The sequence below is a fragment of the Bos taurus genome, chromosome 26 (genome assembly GCF_002263795.3).
Source record: "Bos taurus isolate L1 Dominette 01449 registration number 42190680 breed Hereford chromosome 26, ARS-UCD2.0, whole genome shotgun sequence".
NCBI classification, from domain to species: domain Eukaryota; kingdom Metazoa; phylum Chordata; class Mammalia; order Artiodactyla; family Bovidae; genus Bos; species Bos taurus.
Window position 1 is genome coordinate 16,502,578 of NC_037353.1, and position 22,874 is coordinate 16,525,451.

Consider the following 22,874-nt stretch of genomic DNA (forward strand, 5'->3'; position numbering starts at 1 on the left):
GGAAATGTCTTTTCCCATTTAATAGGTAATCATTTTGTTCCCCTGGCATCCTTGTCTTTTTGCTAATCTTAAAAAATGTTTTCAGATTTTCACTGTTGAGTATGATGTTAGCTATGGGCTTGTCATTATGGCCTTTATTACATTTTGTGGTGTATTCCTTCAATACTCACTCATGAAGAGCTTTTGTCATAAATGGATGTTCAATTTTTTAAAGTCTTTTTTAACATAATTTGTGATCATAAATTTTTTTCTTCATTTTGTTAATTTAATGTATCAGATTGAATGATTTGCAGATATGGAACCACTCTTGCATCACTGGGATAAATTTAACTTAATCATGGTTTGGGCTTTCCTGATAGCTCAGCTGGTAAAGAATCCGCCTGCAACGTAGGAGACCCTTGTTCAATTCCTGGGTCAGGAAGATCCGCTGGAGAAGGGATAGCCTACCCACTCCAGTATTCTTGGGCTTCCCTTGTGGCTCAGCTGGTAAAGAATCCGCCTGCAGTGCAGGAGACGTGGGTTTGATCCCTGGGTTTGGAAGATCCTCTGGAGAAGGGAATGGCTACCCACTCTGGTATTCTAGCCCGGAAAATTCCATGGACTGTATAGTCCATGGGGGTTGCAAAGAGTCAGACGCAATTCAGCGACTTTCATTTCACAATCATTTGGCTTATGGCCCTTTTAATGTATTGGTGAATTCTGTTTTCAAATATTTTATTGAGAATTTTTGAGGAAGTGTTCCTTTCTCTTCAATTTTTTGCCAAAGTTTGAGAAAGATATGTATTAACTCATCTCTAAATTTTTAATATAATTCACCTGTGAGGCTATCTGGTCCTATATTTTCAATGATGGAGGTGTTTTGATGATTAATTCAATTTGATTACTAATGATAAGTCTGATTAGATTTTCTGTTTCTTCCTGATTTAGTCTTGATATGTTATGTGTTTCCATGAATGCACACTTTTTTTCTAGGTATCCAGTTCACTGGTATGTAATTGTTTATCGTGGTGATCATGATCCTTTGAAGTGTTGTGATATCAGTTGTAATGCTTTTCTCTTTCATTTCTGATTTTATCTATTTGGATCGTCTCTCTTTTTATCTTGATGAGTCTGGCTAAGGTTTATCAATTTTTGTTTATCTCTTCAAGAACCAGCTTTTAGTTTCATTGATCTTTTCTATTGTCTGCAGTTAATGTTTCATTTATTTAATCTCTGACCTTTATTATTTCCTTCCTCCTACTAACTTTGAGCATTGTTTGTTTTTCTTTTTCTTGTTATTTTATGTGTAAGGTCAGATTGGTGGTTTTGTTTTGTTTGTTTGTTTGTTTGAATTTTTTTTTTTTTTTTTTTTTTAGTTTCCTGGGGTGGTAGGCCTGTTTGCTACAAAACTCCCTCACAGAACTATTTTTGTTTGTCACAAGGATTTTAAAATGTTCTATTTCCATTTTCAATTATCTCAAAATATTTTCATTTCCTCTTTGATTTCTTTATTGACCTATTATCCAATCCCCTCATGTTTGTATTTTTCCAGTTATTTTTTTCTTGTGATTGATTTCTAGTTTCACACAGTTGTGGTTAGAAGAGATGCTTGATATTATTTCAATTTTTTGAATTTATTGACATAATTAATTTGTTTTGTGACATAACACAATCTATCCTGGAGAATGTTTCATGTACACTTGAAGAGAATGTGTATTTGACTGCATTTGGATGGAATGTTCTGTATAAATCTGATCTAATGTGTTGCTTAACACCAATTTTTCCTTATTAAGTTCAGATCTGCATGATTTGTTCATTGGTGTAAGTGGTGTGTTAAAGTCCCATACCATTCATTATTATATTATGATCAACAATTCCCTTTATGTCTATAATATTCACACCCTTTTTTGGTAATGAATAAACTCACCAGAACTATTAAGTTAATGCCTAAATTATGTAGCTTATTTTTATTTAGGCATTTTATACCTTGAGAAATATACGTGTTAAATCTCTTCAGTCATGTTCAACTTTTTGTGACCGTATGGACTGTAGCCTGCCAGGCTCCTCTCTCCATGTGATTTCCCAGGCAAGAATACTAGAGTGGGTTGCCATGCCCTCTTCCAGGAGATCTTCCTCACTCAGGGAATGGAACCTGCATCTCTTACACCTCCTACATTGGCAGATGCCTTTTTTACAAATAGCACCACCTGGAAAGCCCTGAGAAATATACACGTTGCCCTTATTCACCTGGATATTTCTAATCCTAAAGGTTATTGGATCCTTTTTAAATAGTACCTTCATGACTTAATACCTTTGCTAGACACTGAAGAAATTTATTAAGGCTGGTAGCTTGTATCAAACTAGCTAGAGAATTGAGAAATCTAGCTTCTAAGTCTAGCTCATTCTTTTTCTTGGTTAGGCTACTTTGGAAAATATGTTTAATATCTCTGGGTGAATTTTCATGTTCCAAAAAATGAGGAATAGAATATTTGTCCTCTATGGTCCTTCCCAAATGGAAAACATCATAACCTTACATTTCACATAGAATCTTAGTTATAAAGGATGTACCACATACGTTATTAATTTTTCCTGACATGTACTATCATAAAAAATGTATTTTATATACCACTCTCTTTATCTATAGCTATATAAATCAGAGGGTTAAAAAGGTTTCTGAGAAAAATATTTTGCTATAATGGATACACTAAATATTATATTTTTCTTTTTATTACAATATTTCACATTTTAAAACTCAATTCATTAGCTAAATTGAATTGATAACTCACTAATCAGTTACAGGTGATAGTTTGATTAACATTATCCATTTTGATAGAACACAAAGGGATGTGGAAGGATGAACAATCAATTAGCTAGACATTTGTTTACCATTTAAAGAGAATCTTGACCTTACCTCTACCCAGGGGGTGCTTACAAGCCTTGAATTTTCATTAAAATATTTTATCAAGGTTAGCAATCTCTCATCATTGTACTCAAAACGATTCCGGAAAATAATGGAGCAGATCACATTGCAGGGAGCACAGCTCAGAAGTAAAGTAGGATCACAAGGAGATCCTAAAAAGTCAATATAAATGTTAGAAAATATTCTAGTATACAAATCTTACATTTACTGTTTAAAGTAAGTAAGAAGGGTTGACTTCCAAGATTTTTTTTTTAATTATAGAAACAACCTGGGCATGCAATCATCACTATTCAACATGCCTAAAATAAAATTTATTGTGTTTTCCCAAGCAAAATTATCTAATCCAGTGTGATGTATTTATTTTCCCTCCAAGTGTTCTCCTATTTATGTCATTATCCAAATAACATCTAAAAGGTAACTCACAAGAAAAAGGTTATTTTAAAATGTCTTTAATGTTGCCAGATTTAGCCCTCACTGTCGATACTTCTTCATCATGCCTACAGGAAACAGCAATGTCATAAGAAAATCAAGAAACTGGGGAGACTTGAAATAATATTTCAACAATGCAGTTGAAAAAATTGGACTGGTCAGAATGGTCATCATCAAAAAATCCACAAACAATGAATACTGGAGAGGATGTGGAGAAAAGGGAACCCTCCTGTACAGTTGGTAGGAATGTAAACTGATGCAGCCTCTATGGAAGACAGTATGGAGATTCCTTTAAAAACTAGGAATAAAATGCCATAGGACCCATCAGTCCCACTACTAGGCATTACCCTGAGGAAACCAAAATTGAAAAATACACATGTACCCCAATGTTCACTAAAGTAATATTTGCAATAACTAGGACATGAAAGCAACCTAGATGTCCATCAATAGATGAATGGATAAAGAAGCTGTGGTACATATATACAATGAATATTACTCAGGCATAAAAAGGAATGCATTTGAGTCAGTTCTGATGAGGTGGACAAACCTAGAGCCTATTACAGAGTGAAATAAGTCAGAAAGAGAAAAGTAACTGTTGTATATTAACTCATATATATGGTATCTAGAAAGACAGTACTGATGAAACTACTTGCAGGATAGAAATGGAGATGCAGACATAGAGAACAGACTTATGGACACAGGTGGGTGGGAGGAAGGAGAAAGTGGGATGAATGGAGAGAATAGCATGGAAACATATACACTAACATATGTAAAATAGATACCAAAGGGAATTTGCTGTATGAATCAGGGACCTCAAACCAGGGTGACAACCTAGAGGGGTAGAAAGGCGTGGGAGGTAGAAGGGAGGTGCAAGAGGGAAAGGACATATGTATACCTATGACTGATTCATGTTGATGTATGGCAGAAACCAACACAATATTGTAAAACAATTATCCTTCAATTAAAAACAAATAATTTTTTAAAGAAAAAAATTGGAGTGTGCTTTTCCTATAGAAGAAAAGAACAGTGACAGAAATTAGAGTTACATTCAGATATTTTGAAAATATGTTATAGTATTAGAAACAGGCCTCCCAACCAAAATAAAGAATATGACTAGCTTTATTCCTGTTTGATGAAAATTTGTAAACCTCGTCTTTTCTTCTTCTACTGACATCTGGACTAGGTGACTTTAAAGAAAGCTCAAGTGATACTTTGCAAGAAGAACAAAATTTAAAGCACACAGGGTCTGCTTTTTCACTGAGAACCTTCATCTGCAATCTATCCCCAAAAGCCCATAAAAATCTCAAGCCTGCATCCTTCCTCTGCTCTCTCAAGCCATTTTTGGATCTGGTTTCTAGCCACCTGCCTTCCACAGAAAGCCTCATTATGTGTGTAGTAGACCTTTTCATATCCTATTGAGATGTGTGTATCACTACCAATCTTAACAGCTAAACTAAATTTTCTATGGGAGGTCCATCCTGCTTCTGCCTGGTTACTGCTGCTGCTACTGCTGCTAAGTTGCTTCAGTTGTGTCCAACTCTGTGCGACCCCATAGATGGCAGCCCACCAGGCTCCCCCGTCCCTGGGATTCTCCAGGCAAGAACACTGGAGTGGGTTGCCATTTCCTTCCCCAATGCATTAAAGTGAAAAGTGAAAGTGAAGTTGCTCAGTCATGTCCGACCTCAGCAACCCCATGGACTGCAGCCTTCCAGGGTCCTCCATCCACGGGATTTTCCAGGCAAGAGTACTGGAGTGGGGTGCCATTGCCTTCTCCAGCCTGGTTACTACCACAACACTATACTCCAAAAGGAAAAAGTCTAGCAGGGATTAAAAAGTAGAAGTTACAAGGAAAAAGGTTCTGCCCAACATGTGAAATAAGCTTCCAACAGTCAGTTAACCAGTGACAAACTCAGTTCAGTTCAGTTCAGTTCAGTCAGTCATTCATATCTGACTCTTTGCAACCCCATGTACAGCAGCACACGGGGCTTTGCTGTCCATCGCCAATTTGCGGAGCTTGCTCAAACTCATGTCCATCGAGTTGGTGATGCCATCCAATCATCTCATCCTGTCATCCCCTTCTACTCCTGCCTTCAATCCTTCCCAGCATCAGGGTCTTTTCCAATGAGTCAGCTCTTCCCATCAGGTAGCCAAAGTAATGGAGTTTCAGCTTCAACATCAGTCTCTTCAATGAATATTCAGGACTGATTTCCTTGGAATTGACTAGTTGGATCTCTTTGCAGTACAAGGGAATCTCGAGAGTGTTCTCCAATACCACAGTTCAAAAGCATAAATTCTTCAGTGCTCAGCTTTCTTTATAATCCAACTCTCACATCCATACAGGACTGCTGGAAAAACCACAGGTTTGACTAGATGGACCTTTGTTGGCAAAGTCATGTCTCTACTTTTTAATATGCTGGTCATATTAAATAATAGGTTGGTCATAGCTTTTCTTCCAAGGAGCAAGTGCCTCTTAATTTCATGGCTGCAGTCACCATCTGTAGTGATTTTGGAGCCCAAAAAAGTAAAGTCTCTCACTGTTTCCATTGTTTGCCCATCTATTTGCCATGAAGGGATGGGACTGGATACCATGATATTAGTTTTCTGAATGTTCAGTTTTAAGCCAACATTTTCATAACTTTTTCACTCTCCTCTTTCACTTTCATCAATAGGCTCTTTAGTTCTTCTTCACTTTCTGCTATAAGGGTGGTATCATCTGTGTATTTGTGGAGAAGGAAATGGCAACCCACTCCAGTACTCTTGCCTGGAGAATCCCATGGATAGAGGAGCCTGGTGGGCTACAATCCATGGGGTTGTGAAGAGTAAGACACAACTGAGTGACTTCACTTTCATTTTTCACCTTCATGCATTGGAGAAGGAAATGGCAGCCCACTCTAGTGTTCTTGCCTGGAGAACCCCAGGGATAGGGGAGCCTGGTGGGTTGCCATCTATGGGGTCGCACAGAGTCGGACACGACTGAAGTGACTTAGCAGCAGCAGCATCTGTGTATTTGAGGTTATTGATATTTTCCTGGCAATCATGATTCCAGCTTGTGCTTCATCCAGCCCAGCATTTCATATGATATACTCTGCATATAAGTTAAATAAGCAGGGTGACAATACACAGCCTCAATGTACTCCTTTCCTAATTTGGAACCAGTCTGTTGTTCCATGTCTGGTTCTAACTGCTGCTTCCTAACCTGCCTACAGATTTCTCAGGAGGCAGGTCAGGTTGTCTGGTATTCCCATCTCTTTCAGAATTTTCCAATTTGTTGTGATGCACACAGTCAAAGGCTTTGGCGTAGTCAGTAAAGCAGAAGTAGATATTTTTCTAGAACTCTGTCAGTTTTTTGATGATCCAACGGATTTTGGCAATTTGATTTCTGGCAATTTCCTCTGCCTTCTCTAGATCCAGATTGAACATCTGGAAATTCACAGTTCACATGCTGTTGAAGCCTGGCTTGGGGAATTTTGAGCATTACTTTGCCAGCACGTGTTCAGTGCAGTTCAGTGGCTCAGTCGTGGCCAACTCTTTGCAATCCCATGAACCGCAGCACACCAGGCCTCCCTGTCCATCATCAACTCCTGGAGTCTACCCAAACCCATGTCCATCGAGATGGTGATGCCATCCAACCATCTCATCCTCTGTCATCCCCTTCTCCTCCTGCCCTCAATCTTTCCCAGCATCAGGGTCTTTTCAAATGAGTCAACTCTTCGCATGAGGTGGCCAAAGTGTTGGAGTTTCAGCTTCAACATCAGTCCTTCCAATGAACAGCCAGAACTTATCTCCTTTAGGATGGACTGGTTGGATCTCCTTGCATTCCAAGGGACTCTCAAGAGTCTTCTCCAACACCACAGCTCAACAGCATCAGTTCTTCAGCACTCAGCATTCTTTATAGTCCAATTCTCACATCCATACAAGACTACTGGAAAAACCTTAGCCTTAACTAGATGGACCTTTGTTAGCAAAGTAATGTCTCTGCTTTTTAATATGCTGTCTAGATTGGTCATAACTTTCCTTCCAAGGAGTAAGCGTCTTTTAATTTCATGGCTGTAATCACCATCTGCAGTGATTTTGGAGTCCAGAAAAATAAAGCCTGCCACAGTTTCCACTGTTTCCCCATCTATTTGCCATTAAGTGGTGGGACTGGATGCCATGATCTTAGTTTTCTGAACATTGAGCTTTAAGCCAACTTTTTCACTCTCCTCTTTCACTTTCATCAAGAGGCTCTTTAGTTCTCTTCACTTTCTGCCATAAGGGTGGTGTCATCTGCATATATGAGGTTATTGATATTTCTCCTGGTAATCTTGATTCCAGTTTATGCTTCCTCCAGCCCAGCGTTTCTCATGATGTACCTTGCATGTAAGTTAAATAAGCAGGGTGACAATATACAGCTTTGATGTACTCCTTTCCCTATTTGGAACCAGTCTGTTGTTCCATGTCCAGTTCTAACTGTTGCCTCCTGACCTGCATACAGGTTACTCAAGAGGCAGGTCAGGTGGTCTGGTATTCCCATCTCTTGAAGAATTTTCCACAGTTTACTGTGATCCACACAGTCAAAGGCTTTGGCATAGTCAATAAAGCAAAAATAGATGTTTTTCTGGAACTCTCTTGCTTTTTCCATGATCCAGCAGATTTTGCCATTAGATCTCTGGTTCCTCTGCCTTTTTTAAAACCAGCTTGAACATCTAGAAGTTCACGGTTCACGTATGGCTGAAGCCTGTCTTGGAGAATTTTGAGCATTACTTTACTATTGTGTGAGATGAGTGGAATTGTGTGGTAGTTTGAGCATTCTTTGGCATTGTCTTTCTTTGGGATTGGAATGAAAATTTTCCAGTCCTGTGGCCACTGCTGAGTTTTCCAAATTTGCTGACATATTGAGTGCAACACTTTCACAGCATCATCTTTCAGTATTTGAAATAGCTCAACTGGAATTCCATCACCTCCACTAGCTTTGGTCGTAGTGAGGCTTCCTAAGGCCCACTTGACTTCACATTCCAGGATGTCTGGCTCTAGGTGAGTGATCACACCATTCTGATTATCTGGGTCATGAAGATCTTTTTTGTGTAGTTCTTCTGTGTATTCTTGCCACCTCTTCTTAATATCTTCTGCTTCTGTTAGGTCTATACCATTTCTGTTTTATTGTGCACATCTTTGCATGAAATGTTCCCTTGGTATCTCTAATTTTCTTGAAGAGATCTCTAGTCTTTCCCACTCTATTTTTTTCCTCTATTTCTTTGCATTATTCACTAAGGAACACTTTCTTATCCATCCTTGCTATTCTTTGGAACTCTGTAGTCAAACTGGGCTACCCCATGAGTATGAGGTCTCCATAGTTAGGTGGAATCAAGCAGAGTCTGGGTGGTCATCAGTAAGGAAGCTGAGAGAAGGCCATACTAATTATGGGAAAACGGAAACAGCTAACAATAATTTCTGCTTGAAATACAAATCAGGTGGACAAAACCACTTACAAATAATGTGTATCAAATTTCATTATTTATTGATTTACTAATTCCATTTCAGAAATTTTATTCTAGAAAGTAATCAGAAATATTCAATGATTAATATGTTTTTTATATTATTATCAACAAAGTATTGAAAACAGTTTATCTGGACAAATAAATAAAGCTTGGTCAAATAAACTATGGTACCTGCAAAATAATAAGCTACTATACTATTAATAATGTTCTTGATAAAAGAACATGCAAACATATTTAATATGTTAAATTTTAACATAAGGATAGAGAAGAATCTATTCAGATGAACCTTGTGTTCTTATCACTGCTTCTGCCAAATCTCCCACCCATTCCTAGGTAATATGCACCAAAAGTCCAAATGATGTTCATTGACACGCTATTTGAGAAACTTACTCAAAGAAGAAACCAGAATCATGCATATATCTGTAATTATTGCATTGTTTATATCAGTAGCAGCAAAAAATGAGGGAGAGAAACCTATATGGATGACTATATATCAGTGGTAAAAAACCACAATACCGAGTTACAAGTTAGAATATAGCATTAGTAAGTTAATAATGTTCTTTAAAAATGAAATATTGAGGTTAAAAACCACATATGTCTTATGATTCTGATCTTGCTCCTTCCCTGTCAAGTCTCCTATTCACGCCTTTCTCTCCTACCCCCTCTTCGGTCCTGCATGGGCATCCACACACATGTACACCGAGCAGATGTGTGCTGCTGCAGCTCCCTCCCTTCACACTCAAGGGGAGCTATAATACAACCTTATGCGCAGAGAAGTACTTGGTGCAAAATCTATACCTGAACCACTAATTTTATCTCAGTTTTGTTGAGATATCACAGATAGACAAGAATGTACAAGTTTAAGGTGTACTGCATAATGACGTGACATACATGTGTTGCAAAAAAATTTTGCAATACTTCTCAAGAAGCTACCTGAGAACTTAGTCTTTCAAATTATTTTCACCAAGTTACTAGAAGATTGCCAAAATTAACACTTGTTTCTTTTTCCTGTGCACATGTATAAGCACATTTCCCAGCTCCTCTTATAGATAAGCACATTTCCCAACTCTTGTGACTGAGTTTACAGCCCGTGGAATATGAAAGAACTTTTGTGTGCCTGCCATACCTGACCTATTAAAAACAGTATCGCACTTTTTTTTATTCTTTCCTTCACCCTCACTACCATTCAAGGAGATGAACTCTGGGAGCCACAGGAAGGCAACCATGTGCTGAAGGCATCAAAGGCCCTGGAAACCAGGTGCTTGAAAAGGCCATTATGCCAGCAACTTCCCCTCCTACCACTGTCATGTGAGCAGGAAGTCAACTTCTGTTGGATTTGAGCCATTATCTCTCTGTAGTCTACTTGTAATAGCATTTAGTCTGCCCAAGCAGTTACTGCTAATTACATAAAGAAATACCCACCATTGGTTTTTTTTAATGCTTCCACCAAACATAAGGCTTCCTCTTGAATTCTGTGTTCAATAGTCCTCTTCCCCATCCCCATATTCCTCAAAACCATGAGGGAGAAACGCCGAGTTTGCTTCCATATTTCTCCATTGCTGAAAACAATTCCTATCAGGACGAAAACCAAAAACAGAGAAGAATAATCCATTGCCATGAATTTTAGCTGAGAGTCTTTAAACCAGGAAATGACAAGGATACCTAAGCAGGGATTAAATATAGGAGTGACAGCCTCAGGAATTCCTATCAGGCCTTTCATCATTATTGTTTCCCCATGACCCTCTTTTCAGAGCATATTTGTGCTTTATGCTTTGTATTATATTCTGTTGGATAAAAAAATTTCTTTTGCTTTTTTTTCTAAGAAGAATAGAAAATTGAATGCAATGTACATACTTCAAACCTTTGTTGGTTCCATGTATATATCATGCAAGCTTCCAAAACTAGTCTCTTAGCAACCATGACTCAGGCCAGAAAGCAAAATATTCAATAATTAGGACAATTTGTTGTCATTTTCCTCCCTTATTTTTCTCTCTGTCTCTTCTCATTTTCTTACCTGGTCATAATTTATTAATAGAACATTAGTTGTTAGAAGATTTGCTTTCACTGCACTTAATGTTTCATTCAGACTGTGTCATCTTCATAATTTTAAATATGGATTAATGATCCATAGAAAACTGTTTATTTATGATGCTTTCATAAACCCCTGTATTACCTATAATTTCTCAATTCCTTAGCCTATTTGAATCTTTCCAACTTACAATTCCCACACACTCCTCAAATAGAAACATACCTAATCCCTGGTTGATGTTGTCTGCCACTGGTAAACTACCTCTGCCAGAAAATTCCTCACTCTGATCAATCAGGACTTGCTTCACTGCTTCATATCCATGCAACACCACAGTGGGCTTCATGCCAAAATACAGAGTGAACACAGGACCATAATCTTCTGCTAGCTGGAAAAGGAACAGGAGATGCAAGAACAGTGAGCATTTCAAAACTGAAAATGTAGATAATATAGGAAAATGTAGATAATGTGGGAAATATTTTTAATCTTAAGATTCACCCATTATAAAAGGTTTCAATTTCTAGAACCAGTAATTTAATATGATATCACTTTACTACAATGATAATTATCATTATAGTATTAGGAATACTGTTATTATTATCATCAACATCAATAGTTATTCTTTATTCAGCTCCTACAATGTGACAAAGGCCATAGTATGAATTTTATTAGTATTATTCTATTAAACTTTTTTCTGCCAAACCTGTAATTGCTCCTTCCTTCCTATAGTGGCAATAAATGATATGTTTCCTCTGTTTAAGGGAAGGTGCTCCATCTCTCACACATGCAGACTGATAATCATCCCCTCATCATCCATTCTTCACATCTTTAGCACCAGAGACCTCTAAGCATTCAAAATACATAAGGACCTAGCCATAGACATTTTCCATCTTCCCAGTGAGATGATGCAAGTAAGTTTTCATGAACTGAGATAAGCAAAAGGGATGTGCACAAATTCTACACTGGCATAAATGGATGACAACACATCTTTCATTTCTCCTCCTATCCATAGGTTGAAATGACAGCATGGAGATGACCCCTCTGTGGCTGCAAATGAGAACAAAAGCCTTAGAGCATGCGATGGTAAACTACAAGACTGAGAAGATCTGGTTCTCTGAAAGACCTGGTGGAGGAGAGGCAGGCCAGCAGCACTTAACTCTACGCCTTCTATGTGGAAGGCAGAAATAAACTGTCTTCCTTAAGTCACTGCATTATTGCGGTCTTTCTGTCATGACAGCTTATTTAGTGTACAGACTTTCACTCTTTCAACTTGTCCAATGTTTGAGTCCTTTTGCCACCTTATAATCCATTCTCCATACAGCAAGCCATTTCACAAAGCCAATGTTAAAGAATATCATATTGTTTTTATGGTAAAGACCAATATTCTTAAAATCCCTGTAAGATCTACATACTCTGCTCTCTGCTTACCTGCCTAATCTCATCTCACACCATGCTTTTACCTACTCTCTGGGTGACAAACAATTGGTCCTCTTTCAGACATTTCAATAACTAAGTCTGCTCCAGGCTGAAAAAAAAATGGAACAAACATATACCTGTATTTTATCCAGTTAATGTTTAATTATTTTTCAGATCTCATCTCCAATTTCACTTCCACAGAGAACCCTTACTAACTGTGCCTCCTACCTGTAATCCTTTAAACTACATCACCTTTTTAAACTACATCACTGTGTTCCTATTACATGGTTTGTAATCATGCACTTATTTGGATAACTGTTTCATAAATACACGCTTACCATCTAGACTGTAAATTCCATACTGCTGACCTTTTTTTTTTTTTTTTTTAAATTCACTGCTCAGATAATTAAAGAACCTGCTTGCAATGTGGGAGACCTCGGTTCAGTCCCTGGGTTGGGAAGATCCCCTGGAGAATGGAAGAGCTACCCACTCCAGTATTCTTGCTTGGAGAATTCCATGGACAGAAGAGCCTGGCTGGCGGGCTACAGTCCATGGGGTCACAAAGAGTCAGACATGACTGAGTGACTAAATTTTTCACTTTCTTTCACTTTGAAAATTCCCAGCATCTGACACACCTGGGACTGAAAGTAGGCATTCAACAACTTGTTAAGCTCAGGTATTAATATTTGTGCATAATAATTATTATTCACCTTTTAAAGAAATAGAAATTAAAGCTCAGAGAGATTTTATAATTTGACCAAGCCTGTGAGTTAACAAGTGTATGAGCTGGGGTGCTGACATAGTCACTTCAAAACCAGAGTCTGATACACAGAAGGAGGAGCTTCCAGGGGCAGTGCTCTCATGACTACCTTTCCCAGAGAAGTCAGATTTCCGATAATTCCTTCAAGATTTAAAGACCTATAGAATGCTAATGCTAAGTCATTTCAGTCGTGTCCGACTCTGTGCAACCCCATAGACGGCAGCCCACTAGGCTCCCTTGTCCCTGGGATTCTCCAGGCAAGAACATTGGGGTGGGTTGCCATTTCCTTTTCCAATGCATGAAAGTGAAAAGTGAAAGTGAAGTCACTCAGTCATATGCGACTCTTAGAGACCCCATGGACTGCAGCCTACCAGGCTCCTCCGTCCATGGGATTTTCCAGGCAAGAGTACTGGAGTGGGGTGCCAATGCCTTCTCCAACCTATAGAATAGTAATTCATTAATTGAGCAAACACAACAGAAACTATGAAATTTCTTGAAACTTGGTTATTTCCTTGATTTCAAATCAATGTATTATTCTTTCAGGAAAATTTTGGGGTTATCACTCTGTAACTATGCAGTTTTTAAAAATTAAAGCAATTTCTTTGCCATTAGAATTCGCCAAAAATAAGTGCTATAAAGGACACATAGGTCACAACATGGACAGAGAATTCCTACTTTTGACAGTTTCAACAATGATCTCATTGATCTCACTCCCTTCTGGCAACCTTTAGCTGTATACCATCTAAAATCATGTCTGGGTGTCATACATCATGGACAAGTGAGATTAATCCCAGGGATGCAAGTATGGTTCAATATTCTCAAATTAATCAATGTTATACCCTACATTAACAAATGGAAAAATAAAATCATATGATTGTTCAATAGATGTAGGAAAGTTTTTTTTTATAAAATCCAATATCCATTTAAGATTAAAAATTCTCCACAAAGTAGGTATAGAGGCAACATACTTCAACATAATTTAAAAATCACATATATAATAAGTCCACAGCTAACATTATCATACTTGACAGTGAAAAACTGAAAGCATTTTCTCTTAAATCAAGAAAAAGATAAGGATGCCCACTCTTGCCACTTTTACTCAAAATATCATATTGGAAATCAAAGCCATAGCAATCAAAAAAAGAGAAACAAAAGGAATTGAAAAGAATGAAGAAAAACTGTCCTTATTTGTAGAAGATACAATACTATGCTTATAAAATTCTAAGTTTAGTTCAGTCACTCAGTCGTGTCCAACTCTTTGTGATCCCATGGACCGCAGCAGGCCAGGCCTCTCTGTCGATCACCAACTCCTGGAGTTTACTTAAACTCATATCCATTGAGTCAATGATGCCATCTGACCATCTCATCCTCTGTTGTCCCCTTCTCCTCCCACCTTCAATCTTTCCCAGCATCAGGGTCTTTTCCAATGAGTCAGTTCTTCACATCAGGTGGCCAAAATACTGGAGTTTCAGCTTCAGCATCAGTCCTTCCAATAAATACTCAGGACTGATTTCTTTTAGGATGGACTGGTTGCATCTCCTTGCTGTCCAAAATTCTAAAAATCCCAACAAAAAGCTCCTAGAGCTCATCAGTGAATTTGGAAAAGTTGTAGGATAAAAAAAATTAACATACAGAAATCTATTCCATTTCTAAACAATAAGAACAAACTATCAGAAAGAGAAATTATTAAAACAATCCCACTTATCACCACATAGAAGAGAATAAAATTCCAAGCAATAAATCTAATTAACCAAGGAAGTAAAAGACATGTACTCAGAAAACTATAAGATGCTGATTTAAAAAAAAAAAGACAATACAAATAGATGGAAAAACATAACATGCTCATGGACAGGGAAAGTTAATATTGTTAAAACAAACATATTACATATTACCCAAGGAAATCAACAGATTCAAAGCAAATCCTATCAAAATACCAGTGTAATATTCAAAATGCTAAAACAAGTAATTCTAAAGTTTGTATGGAAACACAAAGTAACTCAAGTAGACAAAGATATCCAAAGAAAGAACAGAACTGAAAGTATCATACTCCCTGATGTCAGACTACAGTACAAAGTTACAGTAACCAAAACAGAATTGTACTGGCACAAAAATGGACACAGGTCTATGGAGCAGAGCATACAGCCCAGAAAATAATCCACACTTACATGAACAACAAATCCGTGAAAAGGGACACAAAAATATACAGTAGGGAAAAGGCAAGTTCTTCAATAAGTGGTATGAGGAAAACTAGACAGCTACACATAAAGAATTAAATTAAAATATTTCACATGCTAGTAAGGTTATGCTCAAAATCTTAAGATAGGCTTCAGCAGTACATGAATCAAGACCTTCCAGATGAAAAAGCTGGGTTTAGAAAAGGCAGAAGAACCAGAGATCTAATTGCCAACATTCATTAGATCATAGAGAAACAAGATCAGTTCAGGTCAGTTGCTCAGTCATGTCTGACTCTTTGCAACCTCATAGACTGCAGTACACCAGGCCTCCCTGTCCATCACCAACTCCTAAAGTATACTCAAACTCTTGTCCATTGAGTCAGTGATGCCATCCAATCATCTCATCCTCTTCTAAGAGAAAACAAGGAAATTCCAGAAAAAATCTACTTCTGCTTCATTGACTGCACTAAATCCTTTTACAGTATGGATCACAAAATCTGTGAAAAATTATTAAAGAGGTGGGAGTACCAGACCACCTTACCTGTCCCTGTGAAACCTGTATGCGGGTAAAGAAGCAACAGTTAGAACTGGACATAGAACAATTGACTGGTTCAAAATTGTGAAAGGAGTACAACAAGGCTGTATATTGTCACCCTGCTTATATGCAGAGTATATCTTAACTTATATGCAGAGTACATCGTATGAAATGCTGGGCTGGATGAATCAAAAGCTGGCATCAAGATTACCAGCAGAAATATTGACAACCTCAGATATGCAGATGATACCAATCTAATGGCAGAAAGCAAAGAGGAACTAAAGAACCTCTTGAGGAGGGTGAGAGAGGAGAGTGGGAAAGCTGACTTAAATCAGCATTCAAAAAACTCAGATCATGGCATCCGGTCCCATTATTTCATGGCAAATAGAAGGGAAAAAGTAGAAGCAGTGACAGATTTTATTTTCTTGGGTTCCAAAATTACTGTGGACAGTAACTACAGCCATGAAATTAAAAAATCTTTCCTCCTTGGAAGAAAAGCTATGACAAATCTAGACAGCATATCAAAAAGCAGAGACATCACTTTGCTGACAAAGGTCGATATAGTCAAAGCTATGGTTTTTCTAGTAGTCATGTACGGATGTGAGAGGTGAACCATAAAGAAGGATGAGCACTGAAGAACTGATGCTTTTGAATTGTGGTGTTGGAGAAGGCTCTTGAGAGTCCCTGGGACTGCAAGGAAATCCAACTGGTCCATCCTAAAGGAAATCAGTCCTGAATATTCATTGGAAGGACTGTTGATCAAGCTGAAGCTCCAATACTTTGGCAAACTGACAGAAAGAGCCAACTCATTGGAAAAGACCTTCATACTGGGAATGACTGAAGACAAAGGAGAAGAGGGTGGCAGAGGGTGAGACGGTTAGATAACATCACTGACTCAACGGACATGAGTTTGAGCAAACTCCAAGAGATAGTGCAGGACAAAGTAGCCTGGGATGCTGCAGTCCATGGGTCGCAAAAAGTCAGACATGACTCAGTGACAAACAACACAGAAACAAAACATTTTCTCATACTATATACAAATCTTAACTCAAAAAGTGTTGAGGACTTAAATGTAAGACCAGAAACCATAAAACTCTAGAAGAAAACATAGGCAGTATACTCTTTGACGTGTATCATAGCATATATTTTTGGATCTGCCTCCTAGTGAAGTGAAAGTGTTAGTCACTAGGCTGTATCCAATTCTTTGCGACCCCCTAGACTGTAGCCCAGGACTTCCCTGGTGGCTCAGATGGTAAAGTGTCTGTGTACAATGCGGGAGACCTGGGTCCGATCCCTGGGTCAGGAAGATTCCCCGGAGAAGGAAATGGCAAGCCAGTCCAGTACTCTTGCCTGGAAAATCCCATGGACTGAGGAGCTTGGTGCAGGCTACTGTCCATGGGGTCGCAAAAAGTCGGGCATGACTGAGCAACTTCACTTTCAGACTGTAGCCCACCAGGCTCCTCTGTCCATGGAATTCTCCAGGCAAAAATACTGAAGTGGGTAGCCATTCTCTTCTCCAGGGAATCTTTCTGAACCCAGGAATCAAACCCAGGTCTCCCACATTTTGGGCAGATTCTTTACCATCTTTACCACAAAAAAGAATGAAATTTTGCAATTGCAATAACGTAGACTAATCTGGAGGGCATTACACTTAGTGAAGTAAGTCAGACTGAGAAAGAAAAATACTCTATGTTATCATTTATATGTGGAATATTAAAAAAAATAAAATTGATGAATTGAACAGAATACAAACAGACTCATATACATAGAGAACAAACTAGTGGTTACCAGTGGGAAACAAGAAGAATAGAGGGGGGAAAGAGGGGTAAGAGATTAAAAACTATAGACTATGATGTATAAAACAAATAAACTACAAGGATAAATTGTTCAGCACAGGGAATACAGCCTGTATTTTATAATAAATTTCAAAGGAACATAATCTACGAAATTTTATATATTCTCACTTGAAACTAACATAATATTGTAAATCAACTCTATATCATTGAAAATAAATTAATAGGGCTCCGCTGGTAATCCAGCAGTAATCTGCCTCACAATGCAAGGGACACTGGTTTGATCCCTGGTCTGGGAAGACCCCACACGCTGCAAGGAAAAAGCCTGAGTGCCACAGCTACTGAGCCTACACTCTGGAGACTGTGAGGGGCAACTACTGAACCCAAGAGCCACAGAGACTTCTCAGAGAAGTCATGGCAGGAGAATTCCACACACTACACCTATAGTGCATTTTCTGCTTTCCGCAGCTAAAGAAAGCCTGTGCATATGAAGACCCAGCACAGCCAAAAATAAATATTTTTAAATAAATGAATAAAAATAAATAACAATGAATAAATATATAAATAAAACCACGTCCAGGTGTCCAATGGGAACTCCCCTTTAAAACCACTTTTAACAAACACGAGTCTGGGACAAGACATAGGGCTATCTTATTTACTCATTACAAACAACTGGAAGAAAAGTAATCATACTTGCCTTGCTTATGGATTTGCTGACATTCTTAATATTTATCTGCAGAATATTTCCAACAATTGGGAGAGGAGTGGGCCCAGGTGGCAGCTTCCCTTTGGCATGCCTCTGATTCCATAGAAAAAGGAAAATCAAAATAGAAAGACAGATCACTAGAACTACAAAGAGATCCATTGGTGTGCTTTGCGTGAGGGCAACTGAAAGCTTAGAATCCAAACACTTTATAAAAACTAAGTGCAAAGAAAAAAACAAACAAAGTGCAAGCTTATCACCAAACATGCAATAAGTCTTGAACTTTTAAATAAATAAGACTTTATCATCAGTGCACTTTGGCTTGTCAACATATATTTAAATGAAAGGTTAAATTAGTATTGATAAACTACTAAGTTTGTTTAATGTTCTCATCATTACTATTTTGTACTCTATCCTTGTGGAAACCCATGTTATGGCTAAATCTTACTGCTGTTTAAGTGAAAATGGAACTAAATCTATTTTATTACTCAGCATATCCATTTGTTAAAAAATATTTTTTGTCACCATATACTGAATTACCAAGAACTTCTCAGTTTTCTAATAACTTTTTCTTTTTCATGGCTAAATTTAGCTGATGGTTTTAACTTTTCTGTTTTCACTAAGTTAAGTCCTTCAAGGATGTAAGTTTCAATGGAAATCTCAACTAAAAAACAATTCACTTTCTCAGAGATGGCCATATTTTAGTAATAAAATTGAAGGTATCCAGAGTTTCAAAGGACTGGAATTCACAACCACAGCAATTGATGAAAGCATCTCTGCTCATCATATGAGCAGAAAAAGAAGCACTCTCTTAGAGCTTTTTCTCATAAAATCCATGGTAACGCCAGGTGAAGACAGAAGGAGGCAGGACAAATAAAGAAAGGAATACGGAGCTGGTCTTATCTTAGAAAAGAGAATCCCACTAGTCTCACAGAGTTCTTTTTTATTTTTTTGTGCCAGGAGTTCTGACACCACTTACTTCCAGAGGAGATGCTGGTCAGCACACACTAGACAGAAAACAGGAATAACAAGTCAAGGAAAGAAATCACTCAAAGATGTTAGTGGAAGGTCCCTTGGCTGCATATCACCCACCTGGCTTCTCTGCATACCCATTTCCGATAAGGTTCACAGAGCCAGAGCAAACCTTGTATGTTCACACCTAGGTGAAAAAATACACTCCAGCATTCAATACTATAAATATTTGAAAGTGTCTAGAAACTCATAGACATGAACAAAATTTCAAGACTCAAAAGATATTTGAGGACCTCCAATTGCATAATAAGTATCAAACTTAAAAGTCAGAAAACTAATCCTTGAAGGACTTAACTTAGTGAAAACAGAAAAGTTAAAATCATCAGCTAAATTTAGCCATGAAAAAGAAAAAGTTATTAGAAAACTGAGAAGTTCTTGGTAATTAAGTATGTGGTGGCAAAAAATATTTTTCAATAAATGGATATGCTGAGTAATAAAATAGATTTAGTTCCATTTTCACTTATTTTAAACAATAGTAAGATTTAGCAGTAACATGGGTTTCCACAAGGATAGAATACAAAATAGTAATGATGAGAACATTAAACAAATTAAGTAGTATGGGAAATAGTTCTATTAATAGAAATCCTAGTGACTTTATCACAGGAGTTTAAGGAGAGAGAAAAATAAGCAAATAATAATAAACAAAGGAAATTGAATATATTTTTCCTACAATGATGAAAAATCCAAAGAATCCACCAAATTCTAAACAGGATTACAGAGAAAAAATCCACACTCCTAAAATCTTGTGAAACATGGGAATAACAAGGGAAAATAAAACCCTGAAAAGTTTTAAAGAGAAGAAGGAAGTTACAAAGAATGAGACTCAATTTAGAATAAATCTTTCCTTACACAATGCTTATAAATGATTAAAAACAGTCAAGTAAAATCTTCAAAAGCTCAATAGGAAATGACTTTCAAAATTGTTATTCTACACCTGATAAACTCAATTCAACCATAAGGTCAAAGTATAGACATTTGGGGGCCTTCCCTGGTGGACTACTGGTTAAGACTCCATGCTTCCACTGCAGGGAGCGCAGGTTCAATCCCTGGTCAGGGCACTAAGGTCCTTTGTGCTGTGTGGTAGAGCCCAAAATAAAATCAGTAAGAAACATATAGACATTTTTGGACATGCGAACATTCAGACTTTTTTATAATCTTGAAATCATTTCTGAAATAATTACCTGAGGAAAAACTCCAAAAAAATAAAATAAAATAAAAATGTATCCCCAAAAGGGGAGAAAGTGGGACACAGAATTAATGATGTACAAAAGGCAAGCAAAACTTTTGAGTCTAAATAATGACTGAGAATGTGGTAGCAAAGCTTAAAGAAATTATCAAGTTATTTTTCATAAGGAAAAGAGGGCTAAAATTCTAGATGTTTCTAACAAAATATGCAAGCTGATATAGAGGGTAGGAAGTTGTCAGCATTTAGACACTGGTCTGTATTATTCTAGTAAGGCTATCGATAGTAATTCTAATTTTTAATTATATAGACAGATACAAGCAATTACAATACCAAAATTTTGCCTGAAAGTTTAAAATACACCTAAAATGAAATATCTTTCCTTTTAATAGAAGAAAAGCAAAATGAAATGAAAAAAAGCTTGATCAGTCCAGCTAAGGACAATATGAAAGAATGAAGTCTGTTAAGCATGAGGTAAAAATCATCAAGTGAGGCACTGTGACTTCTCATTTCCTGCAAAGACTGTTGGGTTTTTATCAGAAGCACCTCCTGAATATACTGCCCAAGACCAGTATGGATCGAATTAATATGAAGACTAAAAGTGAATTCTGTGTACAAAAATCAAGTGCAAACAATAACAATGATGAAAATTACCAAAAAGTTGTATGGAAAATAGTTCTAGAATGTCCTTCATTGCTAGCAAGTACATCAGTAACATTTATTTCAGGTATATCTGGATACTTATTTTGAATAACATTTAATTAATTGGTTTAGGTAATACATGCATGCTAAGTCACTTCAGTCGTGTCTGACTCTTTGTGATCCCATGGACTATAGCCGGCCAGGCTCCTCTGTCCATGGGGTTCTCCAAGCAAGAATACTGGAGTGGGTTGCCATGCCCTCCTCCAGGAAATCTGCCCAACCCAGGGATTGAAACCACCTCTCTTATATCTCCTGCATTGGCAGGCAGGTTCCTTACCATTAGCACTACCTGGGAAGCTCAATGTAGTTAATAAATACTTTCTAATATTTAAGAAGCCAAATTTAATAATAAAATACAACTAGCATATAACCAACAAGGTAAGATTGATTGAGGAATTATTTTACTGGCTCTTCTGTGCCAGATATTTCCCACCCAGTTAGCTCACTTGATCTTCATAAGATGCTTTGAACAGAAATGTTTCAGCTGAATTACCTGATACCTCCCTGCCCAGTTAATAAAGGGTAGAGATGGAATGTGAACCTAAGACATCTGCCACACCACATATGCCAAGTATAACTTTAAAAAAGAAACTAGTGTTCCACAACAAGAGCGGGCTGGAGAGAAGTCCCCCTCTTAAGAGCTGTGCATGTATAAAACTCAATCAAAACAGCCAGTTTTACTTAGTTTTCAACATGGAAGTCAGCAAGAAGGTTCTCAGAGACGAGAGCTTCCCTCCAAAGCTTCTGCAGCAGCAGAGGAGCACGGCTCAGGGTGGAGGCTGGGGAACTAACCACATACACCCAGTCTGTAAAAACCACCATATCCATATTCCATGGATAAGAACACAACACGTTTAAATTAGCATCTAAATGTAATAAAGAAAAACACCAATATAGTATACTAACGCATATATATGGAATTTAGAAAGATGGTAATGATAACCCTGTATGCAAGACAGCAAAAGAGACACAGATGTATAGAACAGTCTTTTGGACTCTGTGGGAGAGAGAGAGGGTGGGATGATTTGGGAGAATGGCATTGAAACATGTATAATGTCATATATGAAATGAATCCCCAGTCCAGGTTCGATGCATGATACAGAATGCTTGGCGCTGGTGCACTGGGATGACCCAGAGGGATGGTACAGGGACGGAGGTGTGAGGGGTGTTCAGGATGGGGAACACGTGTACACCAGTGGCGGATTCATGTTGATGTATGGCAAAACCAATACAATATTGTAAAGTAATTAGCCTCCAATTAAAATAAATAAATTTATATTTTAAAAAATCAAAAGAACCAAATTTAAAAGCAGTCTTCTTTAAAGCCACTATTAGATTTTTAAATAATGTGCCTAGGATTCTAAAGTGCTTTTTTTTAAAGAAAATAAGTGGCTTCCCTTAACTAAAAAATAATTATTTTTATTTGCAGAAAGTTTACAAAGCACTTTTGTGGCTGCCTTATTATTTGACTCTCATAATCAACTCATAAAATAGATATCTTTCAATCCATTTTACAGATGAGGAGAATGAGAACCAGAACTGAAGGGATGCATTTAAATTACTATTTTTAAGGCATAGTTGGAGAAGGCTCTTGTGAGTCCCTTGGACTGCAAGGAGATCCAACCAGTCCATTCTGAAGGAGATCAGCCTTGGGATTTCTTTGGAAGGAATGATGCCTAAAACTGAAACTCCAGTACTTTGGCCACCTCATGCAAAGAGTTGACTCATTGGAAAAGACTCTGATG

General features: G+C 37.6%; 1 protein-coding gene across 2 annotated transcripts in view; it reads right to left on the bottom strand.

Annotated features, from left to right (window-relative positions):
- CYP2C89 (cytochrome P450 family 2 subfamily C member 89) overlaps positions 1 to 18,400 on the bottom strand; it is a 47,476-nt gene extending 29,076 nt beyond the window's left edge. Inside the window, exons 1-4 of one of the 2 annotated variants that reach the window (NM_001109792.2) lie at positions 18,207 to 18,395; positions 11,057 to 11,219; positions 10,228 to 10,377; positions 2,891 to 3,051 (exon numbers count right to left, since the gene is read on the bottom strand). In NM_001109792.2, the coding sequence (NP_001103262.1) occupies positions 2,891 to 3,051; positions 10,228 to 10,377; positions 11,057 to 11,219; positions 18,207 to 18,374 (642 nt within the window). In that variant the 5' untranslated portion in view covers positions 18,375 to 18,395. Of the gene's footprint in view, positions 1 to 2,890; positions 3,052 to 10,227; positions 10,378 to 11,056; positions 11,220 to 18,206 lie in introns of both variants that reach the window. The other variant, XM_024985569.2, reaches the window with a different exon arrangement.
- Between the last annotated feature and the right edge of the window lie 4,474 nt (positions 18,401 to 22,874).